The sequence below is a fragment of the Syngnathus leptorhynchus genome, chromosome 9, assembly GCF_054491065.1.
Source record: "Syngnathus leptorhynchus isolate UIUO chromosome 9, UIUO_Slep, whole genome shotgun sequence".
Taxonomy (NCBI): Eukaryota; Metazoa; Chordata; class Actinopteri; order Syngnathiformes; family Syngnathidae; genus Syngnathus; species Syngnathus leptorhynchus.
This window is the reverse complement of record NC_141203.1, coordinates 6,941,967-6,969,245: the sequence shown is the minus strand read 5'-3', so window position 1 is coordinate 6,969,245 and position 27,279 is coordinate 6,941,967. Positions and strand designations below refer to the sequence as shown.

At 42.4% G+C, this 27,279-nt stretch overlaps 2 protein-coding genes across 4 annotated transcripts in view; one reads left to right on the top strand and one right to left on the bottom strand.

Moving 5' to 3' along the window:
* The window catches only part of col4a2 (collagen, type IV, alpha 2), a 31,424-nt gene that overhangs the window by 3,009 nt on the left and 1,136 nt on the right, over nt 1-27,279 (top strand). The window contains exons 4-47 of one of the 2 annotated variants that reach the window (XM_085921160.1): nt 7,398-7,478; nt 17,234-17,368; nt 17,452-17,496; nt 17,563-17,679; nt 17,758-17,826; nt 17,911-17,946; nt 18,044-18,097; nt 18,187-18,222; nt 18,313-18,351; nt 18,531-18,602; nt 18,691-18,735; nt 18,817-18,864; nt 18,953-18,988; nt 19,065-19,109; nt 19,422-19,482; nt 19,575-19,688; nt 20,085-20,234; nt 20,313-20,384; nt 20,455-20,606; nt 20,669-20,741; nt 20,899-21,005; nt 21,087-21,270; nt 21,628-21,672; nt 21,947-22,021; nt 22,100-22,198; nt 22,288-22,509; nt 22,651-22,812; nt 22,881-23,051; nt 23,143-23,286; nt 23,375-23,500; nt 23,582-23,763; nt 23,912-23,975; nt 24,056-24,130; nt 24,230-24,337; nt 24,434-24,541; nt 24,633-24,704; nt 24,827-24,952; nt 25,043-25,159; nt 25,393-25,554; nt 25,667-25,765; nt 25,851-25,997; nt 26,222-26,338; nt 26,596-26,787; nt 26,869-27,155. In XM_085921160.1, the coding sequence (XP_085777286.1) occupies nt 7,398-7,478; nt 17,234-17,368; nt 17,452-17,496; nt 17,563-17,679; nt 17,758-17,826; nt 17,911-17,946; nt 18,044-18,097; nt 18,187-18,222; nt 18,313-18,351; nt 18,531-18,602; nt 18,691-18,735; nt 18,817-18,864; nt 18,953-18,988; nt 19,065-19,109; nt 19,422-19,482; nt 19,575-19,688; nt 20,085-20,234; nt 20,313-20,384; nt 20,455-20,606; nt 20,669-20,741; nt 20,899-21,005; nt 21,087-21,270; nt 21,628-21,672; nt 21,947-22,021; nt 22,100-22,198; nt 22,288-22,509; nt 22,651-22,812; nt 22,881-23,051; nt 23,143-23,286; nt 23,375-23,500; nt 23,582-23,763; nt 23,912-23,975; nt 24,056-24,130; nt 24,230-24,337; nt 24,434-24,541; nt 24,633-24,704; nt 24,827-24,952; nt 25,043-25,159; nt 25,393-25,554; nt 25,667-25,765; nt 25,851-25,997; nt 26,222-26,338; nt 26,596-26,787; nt 26,869-27,155 (4,671 nt within the window). The remainder of the gene's footprint in view (nt 1-7,397; nt 7,479-17,233; nt 17,369-17,451; nt 17,497-17,562; nt 17,680-17,757; nt 17,827-17,910; nt 17,947-18,043; nt 18,098-18,186; nt 18,223-18,312; nt 18,352-18,530; nt 18,603-18,690; nt 18,736-18,816; nt 18,865-18,952; nt 18,989-19,064; nt 19,110-19,421; nt 19,483-19,574; nt 19,689-20,084; nt 20,235-20,312; nt 20,385-20,454; nt 20,607-20,668; nt 20,742-20,898; nt 21,006-21,086; nt 21,271-21,627; nt 21,673-21,946; nt 22,022-22,099; nt 22,199-22,287; nt 22,510-22,650; nt 22,813-22,880; nt 23,052-23,142; nt 23,287-23,374; nt 23,501-23,581; nt 23,764-23,911; nt 23,976-24,055; nt 24,131-24,229; nt 24,338-24,433; nt 24,542-24,632; nt 24,705-24,826; nt 24,953-25,042; nt 25,160-25,392; nt 25,555-25,666; nt 25,766-25,850; nt 25,998-26,221; nt 26,339-26,595; nt 26,788-26,868; nt 27,156-27,279) is intronic. The other variant, XM_085921161.1, reaches the window with a different exon arrangement.
* Nucleotides 1-27,279, bottom strand: part of col4a1 (collagen, type IV, alpha 1) — a 56,363-nt gene that overhangs the window by 28,752 nt on the left and 332 nt on the right. The window contains exons 2-4 of one of the 2 annotated variants that reach the window (XM_085921162.1): nt 26,849-27,003; nt 26,664-26,750; nt 15,702-15,718 (exon numbers count right to left, since the gene is read on the bottom strand). The gene's annotated coding sequence lies outside the window, so the exon portion shown is untranslated. Of the gene's footprint in view, nt 1-15,701; nt 15,719-26,663; nt 26,751-26,848; nt 27,268-27,279 lie in introns of those variants that run through there. The other variant, XM_085921163.1, reaches the window with a different exon arrangement.

The window sequence follows — 27,279 nt, the reverse complement described above, 5'->3', positions numbered from 1 at the left end:
TCATTTGATTGTTCTTTTTTCCCTATCTGTCAATCAATCAGTGCAGTCAATCTCAAATCTTTTTCAACATTCAGCCAACTGCGCGACTACAAATCACTTTTTGATGTGAAAACGTGGCGTGCGATATGAAAGGGGGTCACGTCCGACACGTGAGCGACCTCCTGAACGTGATTGTTTTATGCGACTGAATCGAGAGGAAGATGTCTGCCTGCGATAAAGTGAGGGAAACTGGTGAATGTAACGCCTGGCCAAATAGTGATGGTGATACAGAAAGTCAAGCGTAACAATTGAGGGAAGAGCCCATTGTGCTATGCGGCAGGAAGCCAAAAGACACGTGTGGTCGTGCGAGAGAGTGAAGGGAGGTGGTGGTCACCTTCATAGGTTAATGACAGTGTCGGTGTTATAGATGAATGGGCAAATGCTCGAGAGGCCTTTTCTTGCTTCAAGAAGTTATTTCCTGCCCAATTGTGAGACTTTATCATGATTGGTTTTGGAACTGTTGGCTCTTGGGTTAAGTTTCAATGTCATCAAACATGGGCAGTGTCATTTTAAAAGAAACGGGCAATGCTGCTCGTTCTTGTGTAATACATATCCATGAACACAAGTGTGGCAGATAAAGCAAAACCGCATTCATGGTCTAATTCCTGAACTTGCACTGTACATTTGTCTGCTATTCCTTTTCACACGTGTATGAAGTGTGATGTGTTTATCTGGGTTAAATGTCAATTTTATGGGGAACATTCTGAGCTGAGCATTGTGTGACGACAACATAGATTATCCACAGAAGGTCTCTAAACAGGAAAAGGAAGGAGGGTGGAGTTCAATGTGTCAGAGTTTCTTTACAGCCCTGCTGGTCCTCACATATTTTGACAAACTCATACGAGACATGGTGTTAGCCATTTGTTGACTGTTTTTTTTTTTTTTAATTAAGGTAAATCAGGTTTGGTCAGGTGAAGCACAATTTGATTTAGTTTCCATCTTGTGACTGGTAGAAGAGTGTTCCGACCATTCAGCCTTTACAAATGCTCCCTTTTTTACTGACTGATCATAGTATAGTCATTAAAAAAAGATCTGTTTTGCTTTCAGTTATGATTTGTAGTCAAATGCGTGAACATTTTCTGAGTAGATGTTTGGATGTTGTAAGGTGGCAACAAAGGAATTGAATAGCCACAATTGGGCATGGTATGCTGCTTGGTGCGAGGAATTGAAAGATTGCAGTGATTAATTTAAACCCATAATGTGGCAAAATCTGTAAATAATTACAAGCGCTCAGCTTGGACAGTTGATGACTACAAGAGCGGTTGGCAGGTGCGAGGAAATGGTTGACTCCACACAACACAGATGTGAAGCAGCTCTCGGAAACATTGCTCAGTTTTATACGGGGAAATATTAGTTAAGTGAATCATGGGAAAGCAACATTTTCAATCTTTTTTTTTTTAGCTAATATTAAATGTGAGATTGAAATGGAGACTATTTTCTTGAACATTTTCACTTTCTGTGAAGTAAATCTTTCAATCGATACCTTTTTCTTCATGTTTTCATTTGGAATATAATCCGCAGCGTAGTTCTCGGCCCACGACAATGACAAGCACAAACATACGGTTAAATTAACACAAATTCCTCCATTTATTTGCTTGTACAGTTGCACCTAATGACATCCATCCAACCACTCGTAATTATTTTATGTGCAACCGCAAGTAGTAAAACCCAGCTGCTGACGTTTATTTGTGTCTGAACAGTATCAGGAAAATCCTTACATGATGTCTTCCATGATAAATAAATAGAAGGACGCATTGGTCCCGACAGAGCACAGTGAGAGAATCCCAAATAATCCTCAATGAGTCCAATCAGTCATCCCACCCAGCGGTCACTGCGTTTGCAGTTCCCTTACTTCCTTTTATAGCCTCACAACGCCACTTATTACTCTCACGGTTGTCTCATACGCCCGTGTGCTCATTTATCTCTCTAAAGGACGCTCGGCGGCTTGTCCTCTCTTGACCTGAGTCTTCCCCTGGTCACATTTCAACTCTGTTCCCGTCACGTGTGTTTCATTGATTAAGTACGTGAGTGATGTAGTGCTTGGTTCAATAGGTGCTCGCATAATAAATGGATTCGTTGGCATTTAGCTCAGAATGTAGAGGGCGTGACGACGTCGTACGTAAAATCGGCTTTCAAGATGATTCGTGTCCACACTGTACAAGCTCTTGCTCCATATGAGAGGCATCCACCTTAAAGAATCTTTCTAAACAAGCCTTTTTTTTTTCGTTTTGCTTATTACAGGTTTCTGATTGGCTAAAATGGTAAAATTTTACATTTGTTACAAATGTAATAATTGTAATTATCCTTTACATGGGGATTTTTTTTACAATAATTTTCTGTTAACATTGTCTCAAAATTCAAACAAATAAATTGTGTTCAACTTCAGATGGCGTTCTCTCACATCTTCATTCATCTGTAAACACTTCCAAATCGTCCTATTTGGACATCACTCGACGTCTGATCGCAGGATCGAGCAGGGATTTTTTTTTTCCCAAACATCATGTGACAGGTCAACGTGATCGCTGAGTTCCAGAATAGATTTTGATTGGATCCAATCCCATTTCCATTTAGCTCAGGCTAACAGCAGGAAGTGTTGATCAGGAGCATGGTCAACTTGGGAAATGAAGTCGAGTCTGGTTATGACCTGGGGGGCAAGGTCCAGCTGTGCCAGACAAAAGGGCAGAAATGAGAACTGTGTTTATAATGGAGCCTTGCCAGAGAAGCACAGCGGGAGTTAGTGGTACTCCATGCTGTTTCTTCAACTGAAGAACATGCTGCCTTCCCATGTTATGACCTACTCTTTGCAATGTGACCTGCTTTTTGTGTCTCGAGACCTCCTTTTCACCACCCCCAAATTTGGTTCAATTTAAATGGCAATAAATCACAGACCAATATTAGATCAAGAGGACACAAGTTCTTCTGAAAGCACTTCCCATAATGGTTTTTAGAAAGCCCGGGAGATTAAACCGTTGTAGTCAAAAATAGATAATAATAGTAGTTTTTGAAAAACATCTGCAATTTTGGTCAAATTCCTGAATATATCCATGGTCTTGGTGACACTAAGCTTCACACAAAAGCTGCCGCATCATTACTACACCAAGTAAAAGAGTACAGCGTGTGTACAATGATGAAGAGGATGGAGGTCTCAGAAGAGAAGAGGCGAGAGAGAATAGGATAGTCACAGAATGGACCCAGGGACTTTGGGTAACCAGGGACCATCTGTGTTCATAGCATAAGAAATTCCAATTCAAAATATAGGAACACATTTGGCTTTGGACATGTTTATGGGCATTGACTCCATAGATCATGAAAATATTTAAATGGTGACGCCATTCCTCAGCGCACAGTCACTCGGTCAGTTGGTGGTCCTTTTCTGTATGTCTGTAAAACAGCTGGATTCCAAGGAGAAAAATGCTTGTAATTCTCAATTTTTCATTGTCTGACAAGTATTTTATACATCATACCAGACCCCAGGCTCTGACATCATCATAGTTCTAACTGCCTGTGTTATTGTGTGTAAACACACAGAGGTTCTGTGTGAAACAAAATGGTGGCTTCGTGTTGGATCTCCTGTGATCGAGCTCAACATCTTGCTTCATAGAGTATCTATCCAATATCTTATTCAACCACCAGGCCTTGGCCCAGTTTTCAATTGAGTGACAAACTCCTTTTGTTTTACCATTTGCGCACATGTAATTTCAGGGCTGGTTTGACAGATTGGCATTTCAACAGGAAATTGATGGTGAAGTGGCAGGATGTAGAATTTGGAATTTAAAAGCCATGATGAAAGGGACGTCTTTCAAAAAGTTCCTTATCAGTGTAATGAAAGCCTTTGGGAGATCTGGTGTAAAATCAAGATATGCCTCAGCTAGAATAGCAAATCCAACACAAACATGGTTCTGTTTGGTATTTTGCCTGTTCAGCCTGACTTGTGTTTGACTTCTTTTTAAGGTGTTTGTTTACAGAGTAGATCTGAGTAAGTTGTGTCGAGCTGTTGGTGCGGGACAAAGACAAACAGAAAACATTCCCGCTTGACACGTCGTTCTCCTTTTTAGAGTCATTTTGACTCTTCCACCTACTGTTTAACATATGCACTGAGGCAACATTGCTACTGACAGGCATTGCTCCGGCCGTCAACATTAATCATTCTTTTATTCATTCATTCATTCATTCATTCATTCATTCATTCATTCATTCATTCATTCATTCATTCATCTAAGAATATTGGAATGAAGTTTCAAAATGAAAATGTTATTTTTAGATAGGAACTACGTACAGGCTGGGGATAACAATTCGTTTTTCTTTTAGAAGGTCCATTTGAGCACGGATCAATTTAAAAATCCACTTGCTGCTAAAACATGAGACCAGTTGTAAAAATTCCATTTTTATTTTAGTTGTTGGACCAAATCATATGCCATATTGGAGAGCCCGAGAATATTGGGGTTAAATACGTAGCAGAAAGGATGAAAAGCCAACCTAAATAACTGACCAATGTCCACTCAGGGAATAACTCTATGTAGTTACTTTTATCCAAGCATTCTGAAGAAAAGTATTTCCGCTGTTAAATCAGTGTGTAAGCATGCTTGTCAGCGTCAGCTAGCATGGGGCGTATTCCACACCCACACTGATGTATCAAGACACTGTGTTTCCTTTACAGATGTGACGTGTCTCGTGACTCAACAGTTGTTTCGCATAAAGCCGATCCGTTTTGTAAGCCACATCATTAGTGGAACACATGTAAGCTGTTGTCCTGGCAAGCCGCGAACAGACAAATCGTTCATAAATGAAGGAGGTGGTGATAATACACTCACAGACACATAAAGACATTCCTGTCCTGTGCTAAGCGTGTTTTTGCCCCAATCATAGATTTATATATCACTGGTTTATTTAACTTTTACTCAATTTTGTCAAATCCTCCATCCTTATGCTATTCTTTTACTTTCAAGATTCTTTGGAATGGAATTCCTGTTGTCCCAAAACATTCTGTTTTTGCAATCCTGACAGGTTTAAGACACTCCGTTTCTTTCAAGCGGTCCTCTTTAGCAAAGTCTTGTGCCACCCATCGGAGTTCAAACGATCAACTTAGCCTCCTCTAAGATCTTTTACGTTTGATCCAATGACAACTAGGGGGGTCTCACGCAAGGACTGTTTAGGCTCTTTGGCGGGGTTTCATGTTAAAAGCAAAGCATCCATTTCAAAGGGGCACTTTGTCAAGTCTGTCACTCAAGCATCACCGTGAGCAGCGTTACAGGAGCCTCTGGTGACATCAAGGCTGACCTCTGACAACCTGAGTATTTTTATTCCAATCACTAGTTTTACAAGCCAAAACAGTGCTTAGCATGCCATAAAGAAGAAAACGGAAATAGTTTGGTGGCGTTCCTCCAAATGGACGCCAAAATCAAATCAGTCATGCAACTCTCTGAACGATGTTATCCTTAATCGTATGCGCATCACATCACGATTCTAATGAGTCATTTGCCCTGGGAAATGAGCAGTTTATACAGCTGCCGTATTAACATCACACACTTAAATGAGCGAGGCGCTCGCAACATCGCAAAGCCATGAAAATGAAATTGAAAAAAAAAGCCAAAGCGAGAGAGGCATAAGTGACCGTGAGAAAAAGAGCGCTGTTGACCCAGCTGCTTTTATTTCATTCATTGCACACTATCTCAAGACATCCGACGACATTGGGGTGAGGCCGTAAAGGATGGGGAGGTAACAGAAACAACATTCGTCATGAGAAATGCCATTAATTTCACCACTAGGCCTCATAGAATGCTAAAGTCTATAGGTTTACATGAGGGATTTACAAACCCGTGTCCTTTTCACATTGCATTCCAAATAAATTGACGCATCAGGGCCGAATGAGTAGCGTGGGGATTTATATATACGCTTGTGAATTCCAGACAGAACTCTCTGAAGCTGGATACAAGGAACGGCCATTCATTATATGTTGTCAAAGAAATCGGACAAGATCGACTAAACAAGCTATGATGTATAGAAAACAGGATACTGTAGTGCTGCTGTAGTCGTCAGCTGCTATTTTAGTTTGACTTGGACTGATTGCTGCATTTTAAGGGACTGCCTTTAAGGGAGTTATTCTTTTGTACTGTAGGCCCTAGGCGGAGATGATGCAGACTATTGTTTGATTTAGTCTTCCGCCTCAATGTGGAAAAAGTGGCGACTGCTCTGTATCCTCACTGGAATGAAATGACTTCCTGCTTTTACACACAGTGGCCCCGCAGATGTTTGCTTCTTTACACCCTCTATGAGGAAACATGTACGGAGAGTCTACCAACATGATGTGTGGTGTAGATTAAAGCACGACATCAGCGATATCAAGTAGCACTTTGAAAGGTGCCCTCAGACAGTTAACAAAGAAATGCAGACATGTTGATTCCATAAGAAGGACGAAAAGAGCCTTTTTGTTGTCACGGATCATTAGAGGACGGCACATCTCAGATAAAAGAAGGTCTTTGTGAGCTTGTGAGGAGGGTCTCAATGTGGCCCTTTGTCAACGGAGATGCTCTCAGACTGAGGAGGGGGGATTATTCTGATTCCTTATCCACCACTGTGGGCATAAATTGGACAGCTTGGACTTTTAAACAAGGACAATTTGGCTCTCAATTCAGCAATGGTATGCCCATGTAGGTGGAAGACGTAGGCATGAAGAACTTGTTCACTCATGCATGGAGGAACTAGAGTTTAATTTCCTGTGTGGAAGACCAGTTCCATTAATATTAGGTCGCCTCTAGCTCAGCTGCATGTGGGAAAGGTTTTATCAAGACCCCGCTTTGTTTTGCGTCTTCTGCCTCTTATGAGCTAGCAATGCGGTCCTGACAGACACAAAGACGTTTGGTAGAGCTAGCTAGCGTAGGGACTTTTGAAGCCTTTGACCTCTGCTTTTCTACGATCGGGGACCCTCACGCAGACGGTCAAAGCGACAGTGGGTGGTTTTGTGACAGAGGCGACCAAAGACCTTCAATTGTCGTGCAAGTATCTCTTGATCAAAGACACGTGCTAAACCATTCATGTCCACTATGACTCATTCAAGCACTCCAGTTGCAGTATAAACAGCAGCTAAGTCCACACACCACAATGTCCACAAACAACACCTTCATGACACAAAAGATTACCAAACATCTGTGTTCCATCAGCCCTAATAAAAACGGACTGATGCTGGTTTGGAAAAGAGCTCTCCAATAGATTTTACTGTTCCAAAGCATAGTATGATGGGCTGAATTGAACTGCATTGTCTTCCAGAAAATAAGCATACAATGACCCAGTTTCCTGAATGCTTGCTATGTACTGTATTCCCTGGTTGCTAATAGCTTCATGTTGTATGTTTGTGTCTGCAGGGTGGGAAGAAGCACAGCGGTCCCTGCGGAGGAAGAGACTGCAGCGGAGGCTGTAAATGTTTTCCCGAGAAGGGTGCCAGGGTAAGTCCCTTACTGTTCTAAATAGCTGCATAAATAAACCTCTTGGTCATCATACTGGACGACCAAATAAGGCTAAGACGGCAGCGCAGCCCCTGGCCTGGCTCGGAAAGCTCTTTCAAAAGTCGCAGTTATGGCTGACGGCGCATCACTTGAATTGGCTCACGTGTTGATGCTTCAGGTGGCACCTCAACCTTTCTCCCGTAGACGCAAGTGACATCATACTGCAGTTTGTGAATAGCGCTGCTTATAACAAAGTTGTCTCTGTTTATGAAGCTAAAAGCAATATTGCGTCTCATCATAACTTTGACAATGACGTGAGCATTCAACCAGACAGAAAAGCTAGGAAATATCGCTTTTTCAGGCAGCTGGGAATTCACACCGATCATCACGGCAAAATCAGAAGGTCATATGGAAAGTAATGCGTCGAGTCTGGGAGAGAAAAACTAAAGCCAGAAATGAAAGGCAGTGACAAGTGTGAGGAACCTGAGTTTAAGACCATAGAGACAGACACAGACTAAACACGCTCGGATAATCATCTGAGAATGAATGACGACTGGCTGCTTTTCCCCCTACACGTGCACTCCATATCTGTACATGAGGTTGGGATCCCTTGGGCTCTGTAACTTTAGCAATTGGACAACCGGCACCTACTTTCCACACCTATTTGTCATACGTGAAAGAATTCCATCTGCTCTTCAAATTGAGAAATAGAGATTATGGTTATATCAAGCATTTTGAGTTATCCAATTTCTTACCAATTTTAACTATAGCATGAAAACATTCCCCAACATTAATCAGGCATCATGGGAACCAAACATATCTACACACAATAAAGACTAAGAATACTAAAACTAGGAGCAACCTGCTCTATTTAAAATGACTGGATGACTTTAGCTGCTGTACATTGGAGTCACTCAAGAGGAACTTTACAGTAGCTGCTGCCCTTGACCTTGCATACTCAGTGATGAGGATACGTACAGGAAAAGTCCATAAAAAAGTAGCGAGGCACAGAGAGGAAGTTCCGCATTCCACGTTGGCGCAATGCGAGAGATTGCGGCAAGGGGGTCAGAAGATTGCCTTTATCTTCCTCCACCTCGCACTCGCTCACCCGCTATCTGCGTCAAAAGGATTTCCATCGTGCCGTAAAATTGTGATAACGACACGCCAAGCGTGAGATGTTTACATTTCCGCCACTGGATAGGTTTTCTTCCTCAGTGTTGGATTTTTAAGAGACGAACGAAACAGTAGAGTAGCATTTATAGTGAAAAACACCAATACAAAGTTCAATGGTAATAATTTGTGTAATTTTGAAAACAATGAACAAATATCAGTCAATACATGATGTAAACATTAGCTTAGCTTTCCCCTCTTTCGTTTCGGGCTCACTTGCTCTGAACTTCTTTCGAACACGTTCTCCCTGTCCACCAGCCAAATACTTTGAGAATATGACAGAAAACAAGATGTTTCCTCACAGATGTGTTATCTTCAACACGCATCTATCTTCTTTCCTCCCAAATCTCCGTGGCAGTGACATGCTGCCAAATGCTTCGCAGCTGCTTGATTTGGCAAAGACCTGACTCAGCTGTGATGAGGCATGACACCAGGCTAAGTGAGGACTTGCATGCTGCTAAAATGAGAAATTTCAACAAGAACCTTTACAGGTGAACTTCATCTGAACCTCTCTCAAACATTTCAACGCACATGTGCACTTTTTTCAGTATTTTTGTACAAAATGGGAGCTAAATGGCAAAATTGACAACAGGCCATGAAAATTCCCAAGGACGTTCACTTCTGTGAGTCTTCCAGTGGATGACTCAAAATTCCAACAACTAGTAGAGTACCGTAAATGCGAGGACTGATATAGATAGAAACTCCGAAAAGGAGACAAAAGGCTGCTTTAGCGGGAGTAAATACGCTAACCTCATAAATCTTTGGCCACCCACTCTTTTGGCAGAGATCATCTTTAGAAGAATGCAGACAAATATCTCAAGCTCCTCCATATTACTTGTTGTTACCGGGCATGTAAGTGGAGGTGCAGTGTTTTGATAAGAAAGCTTACAAGACTACTTTTTGACACAATAGCATTATGGAATCAGACCATGGCAACAGTCAAAGCGGAGCAAAAGGCAACTTCTGTGCTCAGCCCAAAAGCATGTTTAGCAGTTCCATGCCATCTTTTGTGTTGGCGTTTTTGGACGATCTTTATTTCTCAGGCTTTAGAATTTTTATATTGCTCTGAGAACAGTGGCGCCTGTTTACATGAGCCCTCCTTGATGAGGTTTGGGAATCACTGACTGTAAGGCAGATACTGGGGGAATCTGTCTGGTCCATCCTGGGAAACACTGGCACAGCTAATGCTGGAACAGGAAATGACATATCTCAGGAAGTAGAGCACAATGACAGAGCACTGATTTTTTTTTTTCTATATGGATGGCTTGTGTTTTTGTGGGAAAAAACTCGCCTGTGTGTTTTATTTGCCAGCAGCGTCTATAAATGGCAGAGATTTCCTTGTTCCATGAAAACATTCTGATTCGATTGCCCATGAATCTCATGTACTTTCCTGTTGGCTCCAGGGACGAACGGGATAATGGTCCAACAAGGAATGTTAAGGATTTCACAAGGTTCAAAGACCTTTTGATGATGTTCTCACCAAAAGGATGCAAGTCGGTCGGTTCTGTTCAAGGGCTCACAACCACTTGAATGGTTGTACTTTATAGCTCCCGGGTGCATAAGATCATGTCAGAACAATTTAAAACTTCCAAACGTGTGACGTACATACTCAAGAGCTCCTCTCATTAAACCTGATTCAAACAGGACGCATTGTTTTGGAGTTGGAAAGATAAACTTTGGATCACCTTCTGGATCACTTCAGATTGTTGCATGAGACAAATTCCAAAGACACATTTGTGTCCTGTGATTGGCTAGCGACCAGTCCAGGGTGTACCCTGCTTCCCTCTCAAAATCAGTAAGAAGAGGTTCCAGTTCACCATCATAGTGAGGACAAGCATTGTAGGGGGAAAAAATAGATAGAACAATGTATATTAGGAAGATTTTAGAAAGAACGGGTTCAAGCAATAATTTAATCATTATTATTGTCAAAGGATAAGGAGGGCTAATTAATGTTAAATGAAAAAAAACCACAAGTGTAAAATAAGCATTAAAACATAACGGGCAATTTGCCAAGCTTCTTCATGAAGTGCTTTTTTTTTGTCAACGAGCACAAACATACTGTCTTAAATAAATACCAGTCACAGAAGACCCAAAGTCTTGAGACCACTCCATAAAAAAAAAAAAGAATCTTCCCACATGTTGCATTTAGCGAGAAATCCCTAAGCTGAAATTTTCACAGCCTCATTTATTCCCCTAAATCGCTCATAACAAGGCCTGGCAAAGAGAAGCACCAACTGTTTGGCAAGGAACACAAAATGGTAGAAGGGGAAGTCTGGGAAGTACAAACCTGTTGCTGTCACTAAAAATTGTTCGCTTATTGTTGGACTTGAATTAACTCCATACAGGAATTGGAGTAACAAGCTCTCCTTGTCTGATATTACGATGTAGCAGGATTTGAAAAAGTTTGAAGCAGATTTAAACAACAGGTGGGGCATTTGAAGAAGATATCTTTTATCAAGACAGACCAAACATTGACAACTTATTCACAGTTGTTTCATTTTAATTGAAACCAAGCAGTTTGCCAGAAGATGAGCTCACATTAGCAGGAGCAACAGACAAGAATTTGGGAACATTTAGTCCAGACAGTTGATGACTCACAAGACAAATGCCACAAGATCATAATACAAAGGAATTATTATCCATATCGCTTTTAATGAAAATTTCCAGTCCAATGCAATCTATGTTTGGAACCAAGCTGCATTTCTATATAGATGAGCAGTGATTGGTTGGGACCTGAGATTTGTCAACTGTGATGTTATTTTCAGTAGACAACAGGTGGCAAAATGGCCACCCACTGCAATAGATAAAAATGAGTTCACTTAACTTATATTCCACAAATGTAATATGAATCAGAAAACCTATTTTAGACTAGCAGGGGCATATACAACATATCATTGTCAAAAAAAGTTGACTTCCCTTTTAAAAGTTATATCATAAAATTATGTTTTCCAACAATATATAATATGCCAATGGTTTTACCGTATTAAATGTGAGACAAATAGACCAAAATAATGTATCAACAATGAATCAATACAAAAAGACCATAGGAAAACATACTGTCAAAATGTATAAAAACAAACTAAAATAGTGAGTGCAGTTTTCTGTCTGACAAAGATTGTGTTTTTTGGAAATGTGCAGCTGGAACCATAAAACATGTCTGGATATATTTGTATAAGCAGGAACATGATTACAGTTTTTCACACTCTGTTTTTGGTGTATTATATGTTTGACGCCCTCTAAATTTAATAATAGTACGTTTACAATAAAATGACCAATGTTATCAATTTCTGCTTACTGTGCACCCAGTCAGCAGCGGCGTATTTGTGTAAATGTGTTAGGCTTCTGTAAGCATCCTGCTTGCTTTACTCATCAGCCAGAACACACGACGAAGACAAACACTTAAAGACGAGGCAAAGGCGTTCTAGATTTTCGGTTTCCTGTTGTGCAAGGGAGGGATCATCTGCTTCTTAGGAAGGCCTCACATCTAAACGCTGATTTATTTGGCAATATGGTCCTTTTGTGTCTTTCAACCAGACGTCTTTTTAGATTCAAGTTTCATGGGAGTAGCGGTTGTTAATAGGATGTCCACATGGGTCCTCCACTGGAATATTCTGGAGCATCTGATTTACACACAGGAGTCAAAATATGTAACGCTCAATGAAGAGTAGCCTTCGGATGGGAGGAAAAATCTTTGCGGGTCACCGGAGCGACGCCATATGTTCCCCATCAGGTGAAAGCTACACGGAGGGGACGGCCGCACAGGAAACAATTAGCTCTCGTAAATACGTCCCTTTCCCTCTTGAATTGCATTTTTCGCAATGTTTACAGAGCTGCCCTGAGTGATCGTGCTTGACACGAGGTCGAATGGGCTGATTTGAAGCCACCCATCAAGATGTAGAGTTAAATAAAGTAGCTGTTTGTAGGTTGATACGATATTAATACGTGTGCATTTTCATTTGGATTGCAAGGAAATTTATTAGCTCTTCCATGATGTTTCACATGAGGGCCAACAAACAATGACAAAAACAATACGTCCACTTCTGTGCTTGGCCGAGGTAAAGACTCCCCAATGCTTCAATCAAAGAGGTAAAGAGAAACTCCCTGAAAAAATGTGTGCGGCCCAAAGAAGCAGTCACAACGTCATAATAAAACCGTGGGAGCGAAAACGCAACGCACCCACGATGGATCTCATTACACATAAACACAATCAGACATCGTGCAGACGGGCTATATCGACACGTTTGGGGCAACACCTCATTCCGGACCGCGCGCCTCTATATCATTTTTCTCACGCAGGGACGCCGCAGCTGCGTCCTGCTTTGGGCCCGCAGATATCTCATTCCTCAGACCTGAGTCAAGAGCGCAGGTGTCCGGCCGTAGAGACGCCTGGGAGGATAGCGGGAAGTCCGAGTAGTTCTTGGATCTGACCCTCGGGTCCAGTGGTTGCTAGTTTGGATGCAAGCGAACACTTGGAGCAAATGAGGATTTTCATGGACTCAAAGGGGCCAACGTGAGTGAGAAAAAGGCGTAACTGACGCCAGAGGCATGCGTCCGTCTGTCAAACGTGCTTCCTTGCCCAGTCATTGTATATTTGAAGTCTATGCTTATCCAACGAGGTCATTGACATTTTTCTTGGAGATGGATATGCTCCCCCCCCTCCCTGACCCAAACACACTCATAGATATCCAAACATCATCTGCAGATGTTTATTTACTCTGCCTGAGTTCTCCTTGGGGCATCCATTGCAACCCCCCCACCGGTGAAACTGAGCCCCTTTTCTTCATGGACATCATCCAAAAGAAGATCTCCAGGAAATGAGTACACAAAAGTTGCGTCCAATACAAACTTGTAAATGGGGTTACGGATTTATCACGTGGGAACAAAATTCCTCCAGGAGAAAATAGTCCCTAAAGCACTTAAGTTTAATTCTGCTCATTATGAGAATGCTCTTAACTCTTCCACGTTCTCAACGGCTGCTAGCCTTTAAATATAGATAACTTAAAAAAAAAAAAAAAAAACGTCCAATAGGATCTGTAACTTGGAATTCAGTTCGAAACTATAATTAGCTTGATATGATATATTACACAAATAATCACTATATCATAATTAAAATATTTAAAGTAATATATGAGGAGGACGTTGCAAGAAATGCTGATCGTGAAATGCTGAATTGCCGTACTTTTCATCTCATTTTATTTCTCCCAACAAAGCGTGCTTCCGCACAATTGTTTATGAGTTGATTTTCATTTCTCCGGAGGTCAGAGGTCGGTACACAGTGCTGTGCGTTTCCCATCCTGCTCTTATTGGGTCCGTCCCAAGACATCCATCCCAGGAGACAGTTCTGGGGCCTAGATTAAATTTACGGCGTCAGAGAGGTCGACTAATAGAAGTGCAATTGAAGAATAACAAAAATGTACTCACAAAAAAAAAAAAAAGCAAGAGGAAAGGGGGGCGGGGGTGGGCAAAGGTCTGGTCACGGTGTCAGAGGTTTTCTGACAAATTTCATGGAGCCATCTTAGAGAACAATCACAGAAACTGCATGTCCACCACTCCTACAGATCCATTGCTGTTATTCTATTACTTTACAACAATGACAATAATAAACTTTGTTGATTTCTCAATCAAAAATGAATATAATTTTTTATGTGAAGACGTTTTTTTTTATAACTTGTAGTGTGTCAGGTTACAATAGGGAACATTCAGGAGTACCTAATAAATACGTGTTTGACCACATGTCCTTTGTGCAGATCTTTTATATTTTCACATTCGGGTCAGAGGTTTCATTTTTTTAATCGCATCTATTTGCACTCTTCTGTGTCACATTCAAATAAAAAAACATATCCCCCCCCAAAAAAAAAACCTTGCCACGCATCATTCCAGCTGTAGGAGTGTCCGTCTTTGAAGGCAAAATATATGACATCTTATCAGTTTGTTTCTGACTTTTTAATGGTATTTTTAGTATCAGCATCCCGTCATTGCACACTTCAGTATCACTGTGACCGGTCAGATTGTGTGTCTGTGTTTTGAGATGTCTGTGTGGCATTTTATGCTCTCCAAATGAGGTGAGAAGTGATTGGGCAAAAAGCAGACGCTAGTTGCCAGACCAGAATGGGAAACTTGGGTTTTATTGCTCTGTTAAGATTGTGGCCTTTTTTTCTCCTTTGTTGCTTAATGAGATTCATTATTTATGTTCTAACTAGGTAAGTTCATTGAGTTTTTACACTGTGTTTTTGTTGCAAGGGCAAGCTGAGCAATTATGTATGTATGACACCAAAAATGGGTTAATGGTAATTAAAAAAAAAAAAAGCAAGAGACATACATCACAATTTAGAAAATTCATTAGACAGGCTTCTGAGCAAATTAGGAAGTAAAAATCACTCTTGAGGTGTTCACTGACTTTGACCAAGTGCTTCAATTCATGTATGGTAGATTTTGTGCTATTTCAATGTACATTTTTCATCATTTGATTCAGTTTCCAATTCGTACGACATTCTAAAAATTCAAAATTTTGAGATTATTCTCGACTGCCATGAACTCATTTCGGTTCAGAGTGCTCCAGAGAACAGCCGGATGTCTTCTATTTGTTATGCGCTTGCCTTGTCAAGAGATTGTCCTCTTGGCGTCCGAACGAGAGGAAGTGTTTGAGAAGTAGAATTTGAGGAGAGGAAGGCAGGAAATGCTGGGCGGAAGCGACGCGAGTAGATAACAATGGCGAGCCGAGGGCGAAGAATGAAGGAAGCGAGGTGACGGCAGAGCGATGCAGAAGAATGTCAAGTGTCCCAAAGTAAAGGCGATGCAACATGCAATTGTCACCTTTACCTGCGCCTTGTCGTTAAAGCTTAATTTGACATTTTGTATTCGCGAAGGGCGACATTGTCGTGAGAGGTCAAGTACAAAATGTGAGAAATGTAGAAATTTTGAATTTGGTTGATAGCAACATATTATGATTCTAAATGTAGATAGTAGATGGTTTGTACATGCAAACTCCACACAGGAAGGTCATCAAGTTTGTTATAAACATCAGCATAATAGGAAAAAAAAATAATAACTCACCAGACGTCTCTTGCATGCTGTAAATGAGAGTAAATATATTAGTTTGAAGAAATGAAAACTTTTCATTCAATGAGTTATCTCGCTAAATCTTATCAGGATCAGGGTTTTGATTTAATCTATGAATACATGCGAGTAGTGCGTCATGCATTATCCTCTAAAAGGGGCTTTTCCACAAAAACAATGGGAAGCACATCTGTTTCTACACACATTGACCATAATCATAATTGTCTGATTCCAATCTGGCTTGTAGTTTGTCCAGTTCTGATATACACAAGGTTTAGCGCATCTACACTAACATTTGACCTATTTATCAAAAGATGAAATCATAAATTCCCTCCACATTCCAAATATCTGCATGTTAAATTAATTGAATACTTTAAGTTGTCCCTAATGAGGATCGGCGCTAAAGATAATGGATGGATGAATCTTATGGCTGTAAGCGCATAAACAGATTTCTACTTTAAATTTGAGGACCGCGTCTCTAGGTATTATCTGGAATTTGTGTTGTTATGGCGCTCTCTTGTGGTAATGTTTGGTTGAGTTTGTGGTGCTGGTCTTGTATGAACAGCTGCAGGGTCCAGATTGATGCGAGACAAAACACACACATCTGAAATGCCTGTCATAGACACAACTGTTTATGACGCACACAAACACACACAGACATTGGAATTCAAAAGAATTAAAAACAATTTAAAATAGCAACCCATGTTTGCACAAAACATTCAGGCTTTTACAAGAAAACAAAATAACCCCCAAAAAAGATTAATAGAACATCTGAACTTTCGTTGTTTTTAATTAAGTGCTACATTATCTAATGATGACCCATACAGTACATTTTTGTTTTCAAATGTAGGGTGGAAAAAAAGTACATTCACTGATGACAAAAATAAAATGTGCCGAACTAGGGCAATGAGTATTTGTTTCCCACCACAAGCAACAAATGAAGAGGGTGACATTCAGTGACAGACACTTGGCCGGAGCCCTGCTGTCACAAAGCCCCCAAACTATTTGTCCGTGGGTGTTTCTGTTGGTTCTCACAAGAACACGTCCTGGCCCCCCGACCTCAGCGGTCGTCGCTGGCTGACCTTTTGGACTGTCGGACCAAACAAACAACATCGTTTCCCATGATATCACCCAACACAAGTTTTGCAATCATTTGCAAAGTCATACTTTCTCCCTCGGCCACCCCTTCAACTTAAAACAATGTCTCAGACCCCCACTGCTGCCCCCAACAGAGGCACGAAAAAAGCATGTAAACAAGAATATTGTTCTTTTTTTAACAAATATTTGTATTTACCTTTCTATAATTCCAGTGGTTATTTTTGTTCAACATGCAACTCTTCTTGGAGTGGGGAGGCTGCTGATGTAGTAACAAAGCTTGACCACTAGATGGGTGTAAAGAGTTTCAAATGACAGAAAGACATAGCTGTCTTTAAACTCTAAACAGTCACTGAAAGATTTGATAAAGTAACTCTAGTTTGCTCTACCGCTCTATATTGAACTGATCCAACCTTGCTGTTGATTTCCCTCAGGGTCAACACGGGCCTGTTGGTTCCCAAGGCATCACTGGGCCACCAGGGAGACCAGGAGATCCAGGCATCCAAGGGCCAAAGGGGCACAAAGGTGACACTGGACGGAATGGCAACATTGGACCCAAAGGAAATATGGTAAATCTATCTATGTAAAAGTTTTTGATCATTTGGAGGGGGGGGGTCCGTACATGTTTACATGCTAAATTATTTCTCCGCAGGGAATGACAGGCGTACCTGGCTTCTCTGGAAACGATGGAATTCCGGTAAGTAACTTTTTGTGTACATATTTTAAATCAGGTTCATATTGAAATGGTCATTCCTTTCTTTAGGGTCACCCAGGACAAGCGGGGCCCAGAGGAAAGCCCGGAGCAGACGGCTGTAATGGGACAACAGGGGAATCCGGCATCCCGGGTCAAATGGGACGTCAAGGAGCACCTGGTTTTTCTGTAAGTGGACCTCCATTATGGTTTTGGTGGTCACTTGCAAGTTGTATTCCCAGTGCTTGATTATGTGTTTCCTGTCAGGGACAAGTGGGCAGGAAAGGGGAGAAGGGCGACACCTTGGATGTCACCGTGTACATGAGGAGATTCAGGGTAAAGAATATTACCAAATATTTGTTTGATGTTGACACGCCAAGCCCCTCTTTGCATATGAATATTTTGATCACTTCTCCGCAGGGAGACGCAGGCACACCGGGAACCAATGGACAATTTGTAAGACATGCTGGGCAATGGGCAAATGCAAATCTGCTCTATATTGTAGAGAAGCCAGTTGTAGACATGCCTAGTGATTGTTTTTGACATTTGGCAGGGCCTTCCTGGTAACCGAGGATGGCCGGGAAACCCAGGGATCCCAGGACCAAAGGTTAAAAAAATAATCATCATGATATTATTTGAATTCTAAGACTTCTTACAAGTAAGTAGTAAAATGTTTCTGTTTGTGTCCTCTTCTAGGGTCAACCCGGGCCACCAGGTCCTCGTGGACCAAAGGTAGTCAGACTCATTAAAGTGGTCAAATTTGCATGTGGATGACTTTAGTCACACCTTGATGCTTTTACTGTCCTTGTGTTTTCCCCACAGGCCGTGACAAATGTAATCAAGGGGATGAAGGGCGACCAGGTTAGTGACCGCTCAGGATGACAACATAATTGTCGGAATATGTCACGTGTCCTGTATTATCCTCAACTAGTGCCCTTCGTTCAAATAGATGCCTCAGTCAATTACTGGGTTTTACTATTTTTGTCTTTTCTTTTAATTTAGCATTCTCATGTTTTTGTGTCATCTTTCTTGCACCACAGGGAGAGATTGGACCCCCGGGACTGCAAGGAAACTCCACTCATCCCCACAGTCAGCCCCCTTTTGGACCTTTGGTGCGTACATTTGCTCCATCGTCGCTCATCTGCATGAAAAAAAAAGTATCTTAATTGTAAGGTGTTAAAATATCTTCATTGTTTTAAGGGCCATCCTGGTCCGAAAGGTTTCAAAGGAGAAGCAGGAGCTCTGGTAAGCGCTCGCTGATTCTTCTCGCGTCGTACTATGATCATTTGATCACATAATGGCATCATTGTTGTTGCTTAACTACAGGCTGACAACAAAGGAGAAACTGGAATTACGGGGTTCCCTGGATCAAGAGTGAGCACATTTCTGCATATTCCAGTCAAACTGCTTTGAGGCCAGAGTTTCATTTTATCTTTTTAATTTCCATTGGATGCATTTCTAGGGACTACCTGGTGCACCCGGCAAGCTTGGACCAAGGGTACGCTTGTATGACCCATGCTGCTCCTCTTGAGAGGGTAATCGATTACAATATTGTTAATGAGGCTTTCTTTTAGGGGGATGCGGGGGATAAAGGACAAGTTGGCAGGCCGGGTCCAAAGGTGAATATTTTCATTTTGAATTGTGAAATTCCACATTGACAGGATTTCAATTTTTTTGCTTTTTGAGATGTTTGTGTGTTCAAAAGAAAAGACAAAATTCATGCATAACTGAATTAGCACTCGTGATGCTATGAGCTAATGCGTATATAATAATACTATATGTTGTATATAATAATACTGCACAATTCTCCCTACATTTAACAGACGTTTTAATGATCACTTAGTGTTTAATATTATGGCTATATTCTAAGACACACTAAATAAGACCAAATCTGTGGAGAATACATGAGTTGTGACAATTTTGTATTTTAGGGAGTGATAGGTGAAGCTGGGGAATTGATTTCATCTGGATTTTGGCCTTGGTCTTCATCAGGTATGTGAATAACCCCCCCAAAAAAAAAATTTGTTTTCTTTTTATGCCCAGACGCTAATAATGATAGCTGTTTGTTTTTTTAATGTTATAAGCTGGTGCCCTTGGTCCACCGGGTGAGCAAGGTCCCCAAGGTGAAAGGGGACCAATAGGCGATCAAGGAATTCCTGGACCACCAGGACGCACCGCTTCATTCTCGCAGCAGCAAGGTTTGTGATACCAGAAGGATCACAATATTGCTTAGTAAATGAGTAACAAATCTTGTTTTGCATATGTCCTGTTCCCTCTAATAGTTTGAAAAAAAAATCAAAAACAAAAGTGTCCAGTTAAAAGAATAAATGCCACGCCGTGGATAAAAATCAAATTCGCTCAAACAAGCAAAAAACAGGTGTAGACTGATGAACGATAAACATCATCCTGTGGTAAAAACAAAGTTTACTGTAATATGTACGCAATGTAGTAAATCCCAAAACACAATAATTTGTGGTCCAGTGACAGGAAGAGACCAAGGTACTTTCCTCACTTGCATAAATAAAACACAATATGAGGAAATACACAACCCTGGGATCAAAAGTGTTTGAACATTTTTTTTTTTTTTTGGTCAGTGTTTGATTACGCCGGCCCATTTGGAAGAAAGGGGGAGCCAGGAGAGAAAGGCCAAGAGGGGGAAAAAGGAAGTCCTGCTCTCAGTGCAGGACCACCGGGCAACCCTGGTCACCCAGGTTCCAGAGGTCCTCAGGGGCCCAAAGGATCTTGTGAGTCACAGATCAGCACTGCCACCATGTGATGATGCAGGAATTAAAGACTAAATGTACCGACGTTTCTGTATCAAGGGGGAGATTTCTTCAAGGGGTCTCCTGGTGGTAGAGGAAGGCCTGGAAATGCAGGTTTCAAGGGAGTCAAAGGTACTGTTTTTGCAGGATACAAAATGAGTTATCTGAACTTATAATGAATTTGTTGTTTTTGTATTTTTAGGGGATCACGGGCAATGTGAATGCACCGTTAACACCTCCCCACCAGGGCCACTTGGGCCAGTTGGTGAAGCCGGAGACCCCGGGATGACTGGAGAGTTTGGACGGGAGGGTGACCCCGGAGACCCAGGGCCCTCAGGAGTGGATGGATTCTCCGTAAGAGAAATCAGACAATCAAGATTTTGCTCACTTCCCATGATGACGACGACTTATTGCAGGGAACTCCGGGAGTCACTGGTGAGCCAGGTCCGAGAGGCAGAAAGGGAGACACGGCTGTAGCGACGCAGAAAGGTGTGCTATACTTGTCACTAATAGTTTTAGCCAAGTGCTAATGTTGTTTCAATTGCTTTAAGACACGACTAAGCAGCAACCAGCTCCACATAATCAACGGTTTTCCTGTATCGTGTCCGTATATTTTTTTTATGTGGATCCAATATAATGTCCACAGGCTATCGTGGAGACCCTGGGATTCCGGGGCAGGATGGTGAACTGGGAAAGCAAGGATTTCCGGGTCGAGTTGGTCTGCCTGGATTTCATGGCAGTCGAGGTCTTCCGGTGAGTCCAGTATTCATTCATTCCTAAAATAATCTATCATCTCCTTCAGATGGTGATAGTAGGTGCCGTTCATGTGAACAGGGAGACGATGCCAAAGGACAGAAAGGAGAAAAAGGGTTCTCTGGTGTACCAGGTCAGGTTGGTGCAGCTGGACTGAGAGGAGAGCCAGGTGCAGAGCTTGAGGGTATCAAAGGCCAGCCTGGTTTACCTGGTGATGCTGGTCTTGATGGTTATCCTGGAGTTGCAGGAACACCTGGTATCCCAGGTAAGAGCCGGCTGATTGATTCAATGACCCATCAGCTCCACAGGTTCATTTGATGCTTTCATCTAATTTTCTTTTTACTAAGTCTTAACACTTTTTTAATCCTCGTATAAGCGCTTCTCATTTTTTGGGAAATAATTTGATTTGAAAAGAGTATTCATGGCTTGGGAATAAAAAGCAATGCCGCATGATGATTATATTTTACGATTGTACTGTTACTTTTGCTGCTGTGCCTCCAGTTGACGCCTTTGTTGCAGTCAAACCAGCTCGGGCTGAGCTTGTTTGCAAAATAATGCTTATGCTTTTGAATAACTCTTGTACCGAATGCCTCTCTCGTTCTGTTTCTCTTGCGACTGAAAGGCGGCTGTAGTCCAGCAGGAGATGGAGAACAATGGGATGTAACAGGTAGCGGGCATAATGATGCTTTTAAGTCTCTATGTGCTTTGCCTTGGGTGCATGTTTTTTTTTTTTTGCCAGAATTGAATTGCTTTCACTTTGATGATAAACGTACAACTGTATAATTAGCTAATGTAAAGATAATGGTTTTGCATCTTTAAACACAATCCATGCTGGGCACCAGACAAGGTCACTGTATTTTTTGTTATACAGTTAGTTTAGTACATAACCAGGATATGATCATTAATTAGTGTGTTTTCTGGATGTCGTAATTTCTTTTTAGGTCCTTGTGGAACTTTCCCAGGACCTCCTGGACTACCTGGTTCTCCTGGACCCAGAGGATTACCTGGTCTCACAGGTAAAGACCAGAAGCACCAGTGTGGTCTTGCTTTTTGGCAGCTAGTTAGCCTGACTTACTATTATCTTCAACTACTAGGTCTTCCGGGTGAAAAAGGTCTGCCAGGTCTTTATGGAGTGAAGGGAAATAAAGGAGAAAGCGGAAACTACGGCCCAGGTGGTCAACCTGGACCACCAGGTAAACTATAACTGCTATGGAATCCATGAAACCTCATGTTTACCACCATAACATATTGCTGTATTAACTCAATTGATGCCTTCTGCTAGGTTTTTCTGGTCCCCGTGGTGATTTGGGCGTGCCGGGAAGAAAAGGGTCCGTCGGCTCTCCAGGCGTGCCTGGACTGTCAGGACGGACCGGATCACCTGGAGATAAAGGTGCCCACGGAGAAGTATTGGGCGCAAGTCAGGGACCTCCTGGTGACCCAGGACCATATGGGCTTCAAGGGAGCAAGGGTGTGGCTGGAGATCAGGGAGAACTAGGCTATCCAGGTAAGGCATATTTTAAAATATATCATTACATCACACAGTGACACAAAGGGGGGAAAAGCCAGGAAATGCTTGGTGGTGCAGTCTTTGGTCAACCTTACAGGTTTGGTTGTAGGTGACATTTTCTTCCTTCTATCACTCCAGGAATGGGGGGCATGCCTGGTATGATTGGTCCCAAAGGTGGCATTGGCCCTCCAGGCCTGCCGGGGCAGGAAGGACAGCCTGGACCACCAGGCAAATATGGCTACCCTGGTGATCCTGGCAACGCTGGTCCACCAGGGCCACTGGGGGCTGTCGGAATACCAGGTGACCCCCAATCCATGAGACCAATTCTTTGTTCATATTAAATGCACCTCACATATACTGTTATGTAGGTTTAACTGGTGAAAGGGGAACAGAGGGAGACCCGGGAGCTCCAGGGCCATTTGGAATAAAAGGTTTCCCAGGGGAACCAGGTAACTATGGGGTTGTCGGGGAGAATGGCTCGCCAGGTAACCCTGGACTGCCTGGGCCTGATGGAAAACCAGGACCTTCAGGAATGAAAGGTCGGTTCCACTGTTGTTTATTTGTGTAATATTCTAACCCAAACGTCCAGTATTTGAGTATTTTGGTGACACTATGCCTCCCAATTTCAAGGATACAAAGGGTCTCCTGGCATGTCAGGATTTGGCGGGGTCTCTGGTAATACAGGCGTAAAAGGAGTCAGTGGGACAAAAGGAGAGACTGGATTGCCAGGACAAATTGGTCCAAAAGGAATGACGGGCAAAACTGGAGAAAAAGGTGCTGGATCTGTCTTTTCTAAAATGTGATATCAGCCATTATTAGAGTCTTTTTACTTAATCTCATCCTCTGATTATATAATTGCCAGGTGATCGCGGGTTAAGGGGCCCACCTGGTGAGAAGCCAGAGATCCCTCCCCAGATGAAAGTCGACATGAAAGGAACCAAGGGAGAACGTGGAAATCTAGGAAAACAAGGCTTCGTCGGGCCAAGAGGTTAATCAGTCAATGACAACTCATTGCCAAATAATATTGCATTTTCATCATTTTACTTCCTCACATAACCAATTTCCACAGGTTCAAAGGGCCTTCCTGGTGTTCCAGGGCATGAGGGGGGACATGGGTTCCCTGGAGAACCCAGTCATGAAAAGGGTTTCCAAGGTGATCCAGGTGCACAGGGGCTACCAGGGTTGAAAGGAATGCCAGGGTATTCCGGGAGTAAAGGAATTTCTGGCTTTGAAGGGATGAGTGGTAAAAAGGTGACAATATAAATGCGTTGTCAAATGTCTGAAATCTCTTGTCTGTCATTTATCACATTAATATTTATCACATTTATCACATGGTCTATTCTACCATCACATATTACTCATCACTTGTCCATTTATAATGTCTTGTTCTTGTCTTTAGGGGATCAAAGGAAGCCCTGGTGCCTATGGTGCTTCAGGGGACAAGGGCAAGAAGGGAATCAAAGGTACAAACTTCAAATTGACTTACAACTAAACAGTACTTGTTGACCGTTCATTATCACTTGATATTTTTATGTGACCCAAGGTGAGAGTGGCCCTCGCATAGACATTCCAGGACCAAGTGGACTGAGAGGAGAGGTTGGTTCTTCAGGAGACCCAGGTACCATAAAGTATAATTCCTACCATATTTGCTTTAATGCTTAATAGTGTTTCTCAGGATTGCTGTACTGTTATAAAATTATTGTTATCATCCAAATAGGTGTGAGAGGATTAGCTGGGCTGGCTGGAGATAGAGGACTTCCTGGTTTTGATGGTATCGAAGGGAAAAAGGGACAGACAGGTGATGCGGGTGATGTCGGATATACCGGTAAGAGGTTTATCTTGTTCTTTTCTCTCTTATTCAGTTTTATACTGAATTTGATTCAAACAGTATTCCATTAAATCGTTTCTAATAAAAATGTAGGTTCCGACGGACAGAAAGGAACTCCTGGCAACAAAGGCCAGAAGGGTTTTGCTGGACTGCCTGGAAAAGTGGGGCAGCCAGGTTTCCCAGGCTTTCCAGGAACAAAAGGTGAAAGGATCAGATCGATTCAGCGATGCTATTTTTTGGCTGATTATTTTATCTGTTACATTAATTTTTTTTATTTTACAAATGTGTGCAGGCTTCCCTGGTGTCATTGGTCTGTATGGATTAGATGGATTGAAAGGACAAAAGGGTGTCTCTGGAATTGCAGGTAATTTTTCAGCATGTTATTTCTTAATAGTAATTAGCCAATGCTCCTAAAACTATTCAAACTTATACTGCAGTTTCCAAAGTTAAGGAAAAAAATATTGCTTCTGGTTGTGATTTTGCCAGGTTTGGATACTACTGGGCCATCTGGGAACCCAGGACCCAAAGGAGAGAAGGGTGAGGCTGGCAACCCAAACAACCAGGCAGGTGTGCCAGGCATTGCGGGTTTAAAAGGCTTGCAAGGAGATGCTGGTAGGTTTTTCTGCCACTTACTAAGCTCTCAGTTGACCAATGTGTATATTAGTGAGCCACTGGGCTAAAGACTGTGTTTGGTGTGTTCAGGTGACAAAGGTCAGCCTGGACCATCAGGAACCCATGGGCCAAGTGGACCAGATGGAAAACAAGACAGAATAGGGCCCCTGGGGGATAAGGGCTTTCCTGGACCCCGAGGATTCCAGGGTGAGACTATACTGATTCAACAACCAAAACATCATAGTTACCAGGGCTGTTGAGTTGACAATTAATTCAAATGCTCTGATGGAGCTCGTGACCCAGAGGCCTCATAAGAGAAGCGAGCGTAAAACCATATGCATATTTATCCAGATTTTATGGTAGAAGTAGCAAAGGGCTACTTAGAATAGTTGTGTAGGGTAAGATACAATATTTATGAACCCTACAATTATGTTTCCCAGGTTTCCCTGGAGCCAGAGGGTTTCCAGGTATCGATGCCTCCCCTGGAGAAAAGGGTATACCTGGAGTACTTGGGCATCCTGGAGTCCCTGGTAGAAAAGGGCTCATTGGCGAGCAAGGTTCAAGTGGATATAGGGGACCACAAGGAATTTTTGGGAGGAAAGGTACAGTACGCTAAAATGACCAAATTCCAAATCCACATCCACTCCACTCCTCCGGATATATTCTGGTTGTCTACATCTCAGTAAATTTCTAGTTTCGTGCATTTTCTTATAGGTGAGAATGGAGAACAGGGCTCAATGGGGACTCCTGGTCAGACTGGCGTCAAGGGAGAGAGAGGACCATATGGCCCTAAAGGAGATACTGGACTGCCAGGTAAATTATTAAGTTATTACTTAAGACTTGTTATTGGTTAGAGTCCAGTTTGTCCTTACGCTTAAATGATACGTTTGGCTCGCAGGTTTGCGTGGGTTGCCAGGAAACCAAGGTCCAATTGCAGAACCCAGCAGAGTGCCAGGAGAGAGGGGTCGTCCGGGACCACAGGGTATTCAAGGACCGAGAGGCATTCAAGGCGAACCAGGACCACGGGGACCCCCTGGGGATGCTGGTCAGTTGTTGTTTTTTTCCATGAACGGGAAGATTGAATAAATAATATAACAATAATTTAAATGTTTAAATGTTTTTAGGTTTTCATTTTTGAACACTGATATTTGCTGTGATTTTAAATAAGACATTATATAAACATTTAAATGAATTTAATTAAGTCTAAAAATATTTCTCCAACAGTGGTCAAGTAAAGAGATGAGATTGACTGTTATTTATTATTTTCAGGCTTTTTTGGGCCCATTGGGCAGAAAGGCATGCCAGGAATAAGTGGAAGACCAGGAACGCCTGGATTCCGTGGAGAGGCAGGCCAAGTGGGCCATGGTGGTCTGCAAGGCTTGGAGGGTAGGTCCGCTCAAAAAGTAGGCGCAGGTTTAGGCAGGGAACTGGTTTGTTACCAAATTGGATTTTTATCAATCTTGTTTTGTGAAGGTGTGTTGAATTGATAAATCCAGAAACTACAACGGGTAGCTGAAGACAAAAAGTGTTTCTTTGCACTTAAGATTTATTATCCAACTAGTATTATAGATGGGGGTGGTTGTTGAGATTTTAAGTAGCTGTGTGTACCAATTTATTGACTTTTGCATTGCGTTTGGTCAAAGGTAACCGGGGTAAACCAGGTGTCCCCGGCTTACCCGGCATGCCCGGCCGCAGTGTCAGTGTGGGTTACCTGCTGGTGAAGCACAGTCAGTCTGAGCAGACTCCCATGTGCCCCGTGGGGATGTCCAAAATATGGGATGGATACAGTCTTTTGTACCTGGAAGGCCAAGAAAAGGCTCACAACCAGGATCTTGGTGAGTCCGACAGAATTGAAGTGACATTGCGCTTGATGAACATGAACCAACTATGGGTTACCTTGGTGTTGTTCTTGTCAGGTTTGGCTGGCTCCTGCCTTCCCCGCTTCAGCACCATGCCCTTCCTCTACTGCAACCCTGGAGACATCTGTTACTACGCCAGCAGGAATGACAAGTCCTACTGGCTGTCCACCACCGCCCCCCTGCCCATGATGCCTGTGGAGGAGGGCGAGATCAAACCCTACATCAGCCGCTGCTCTGTTTGCGAGGCCCCGTCGATCGCCATCGCCGTGCACAGCCAGGACATCACCATTCCGCAGTGTCCCGCTGGATGGCGCAGCCTCTGGATTGGCTACTCTTTCCTCATGGTGAGTAGTGCACAGTTTAGTAAAATTCCATGACAAGAGTAAGCAGCCTGAGCTAAGTCACACCTTTTGAATACAACAATGCAAAATACAAACATATTCTCACTTGTGTCTACAGTCAAATAAA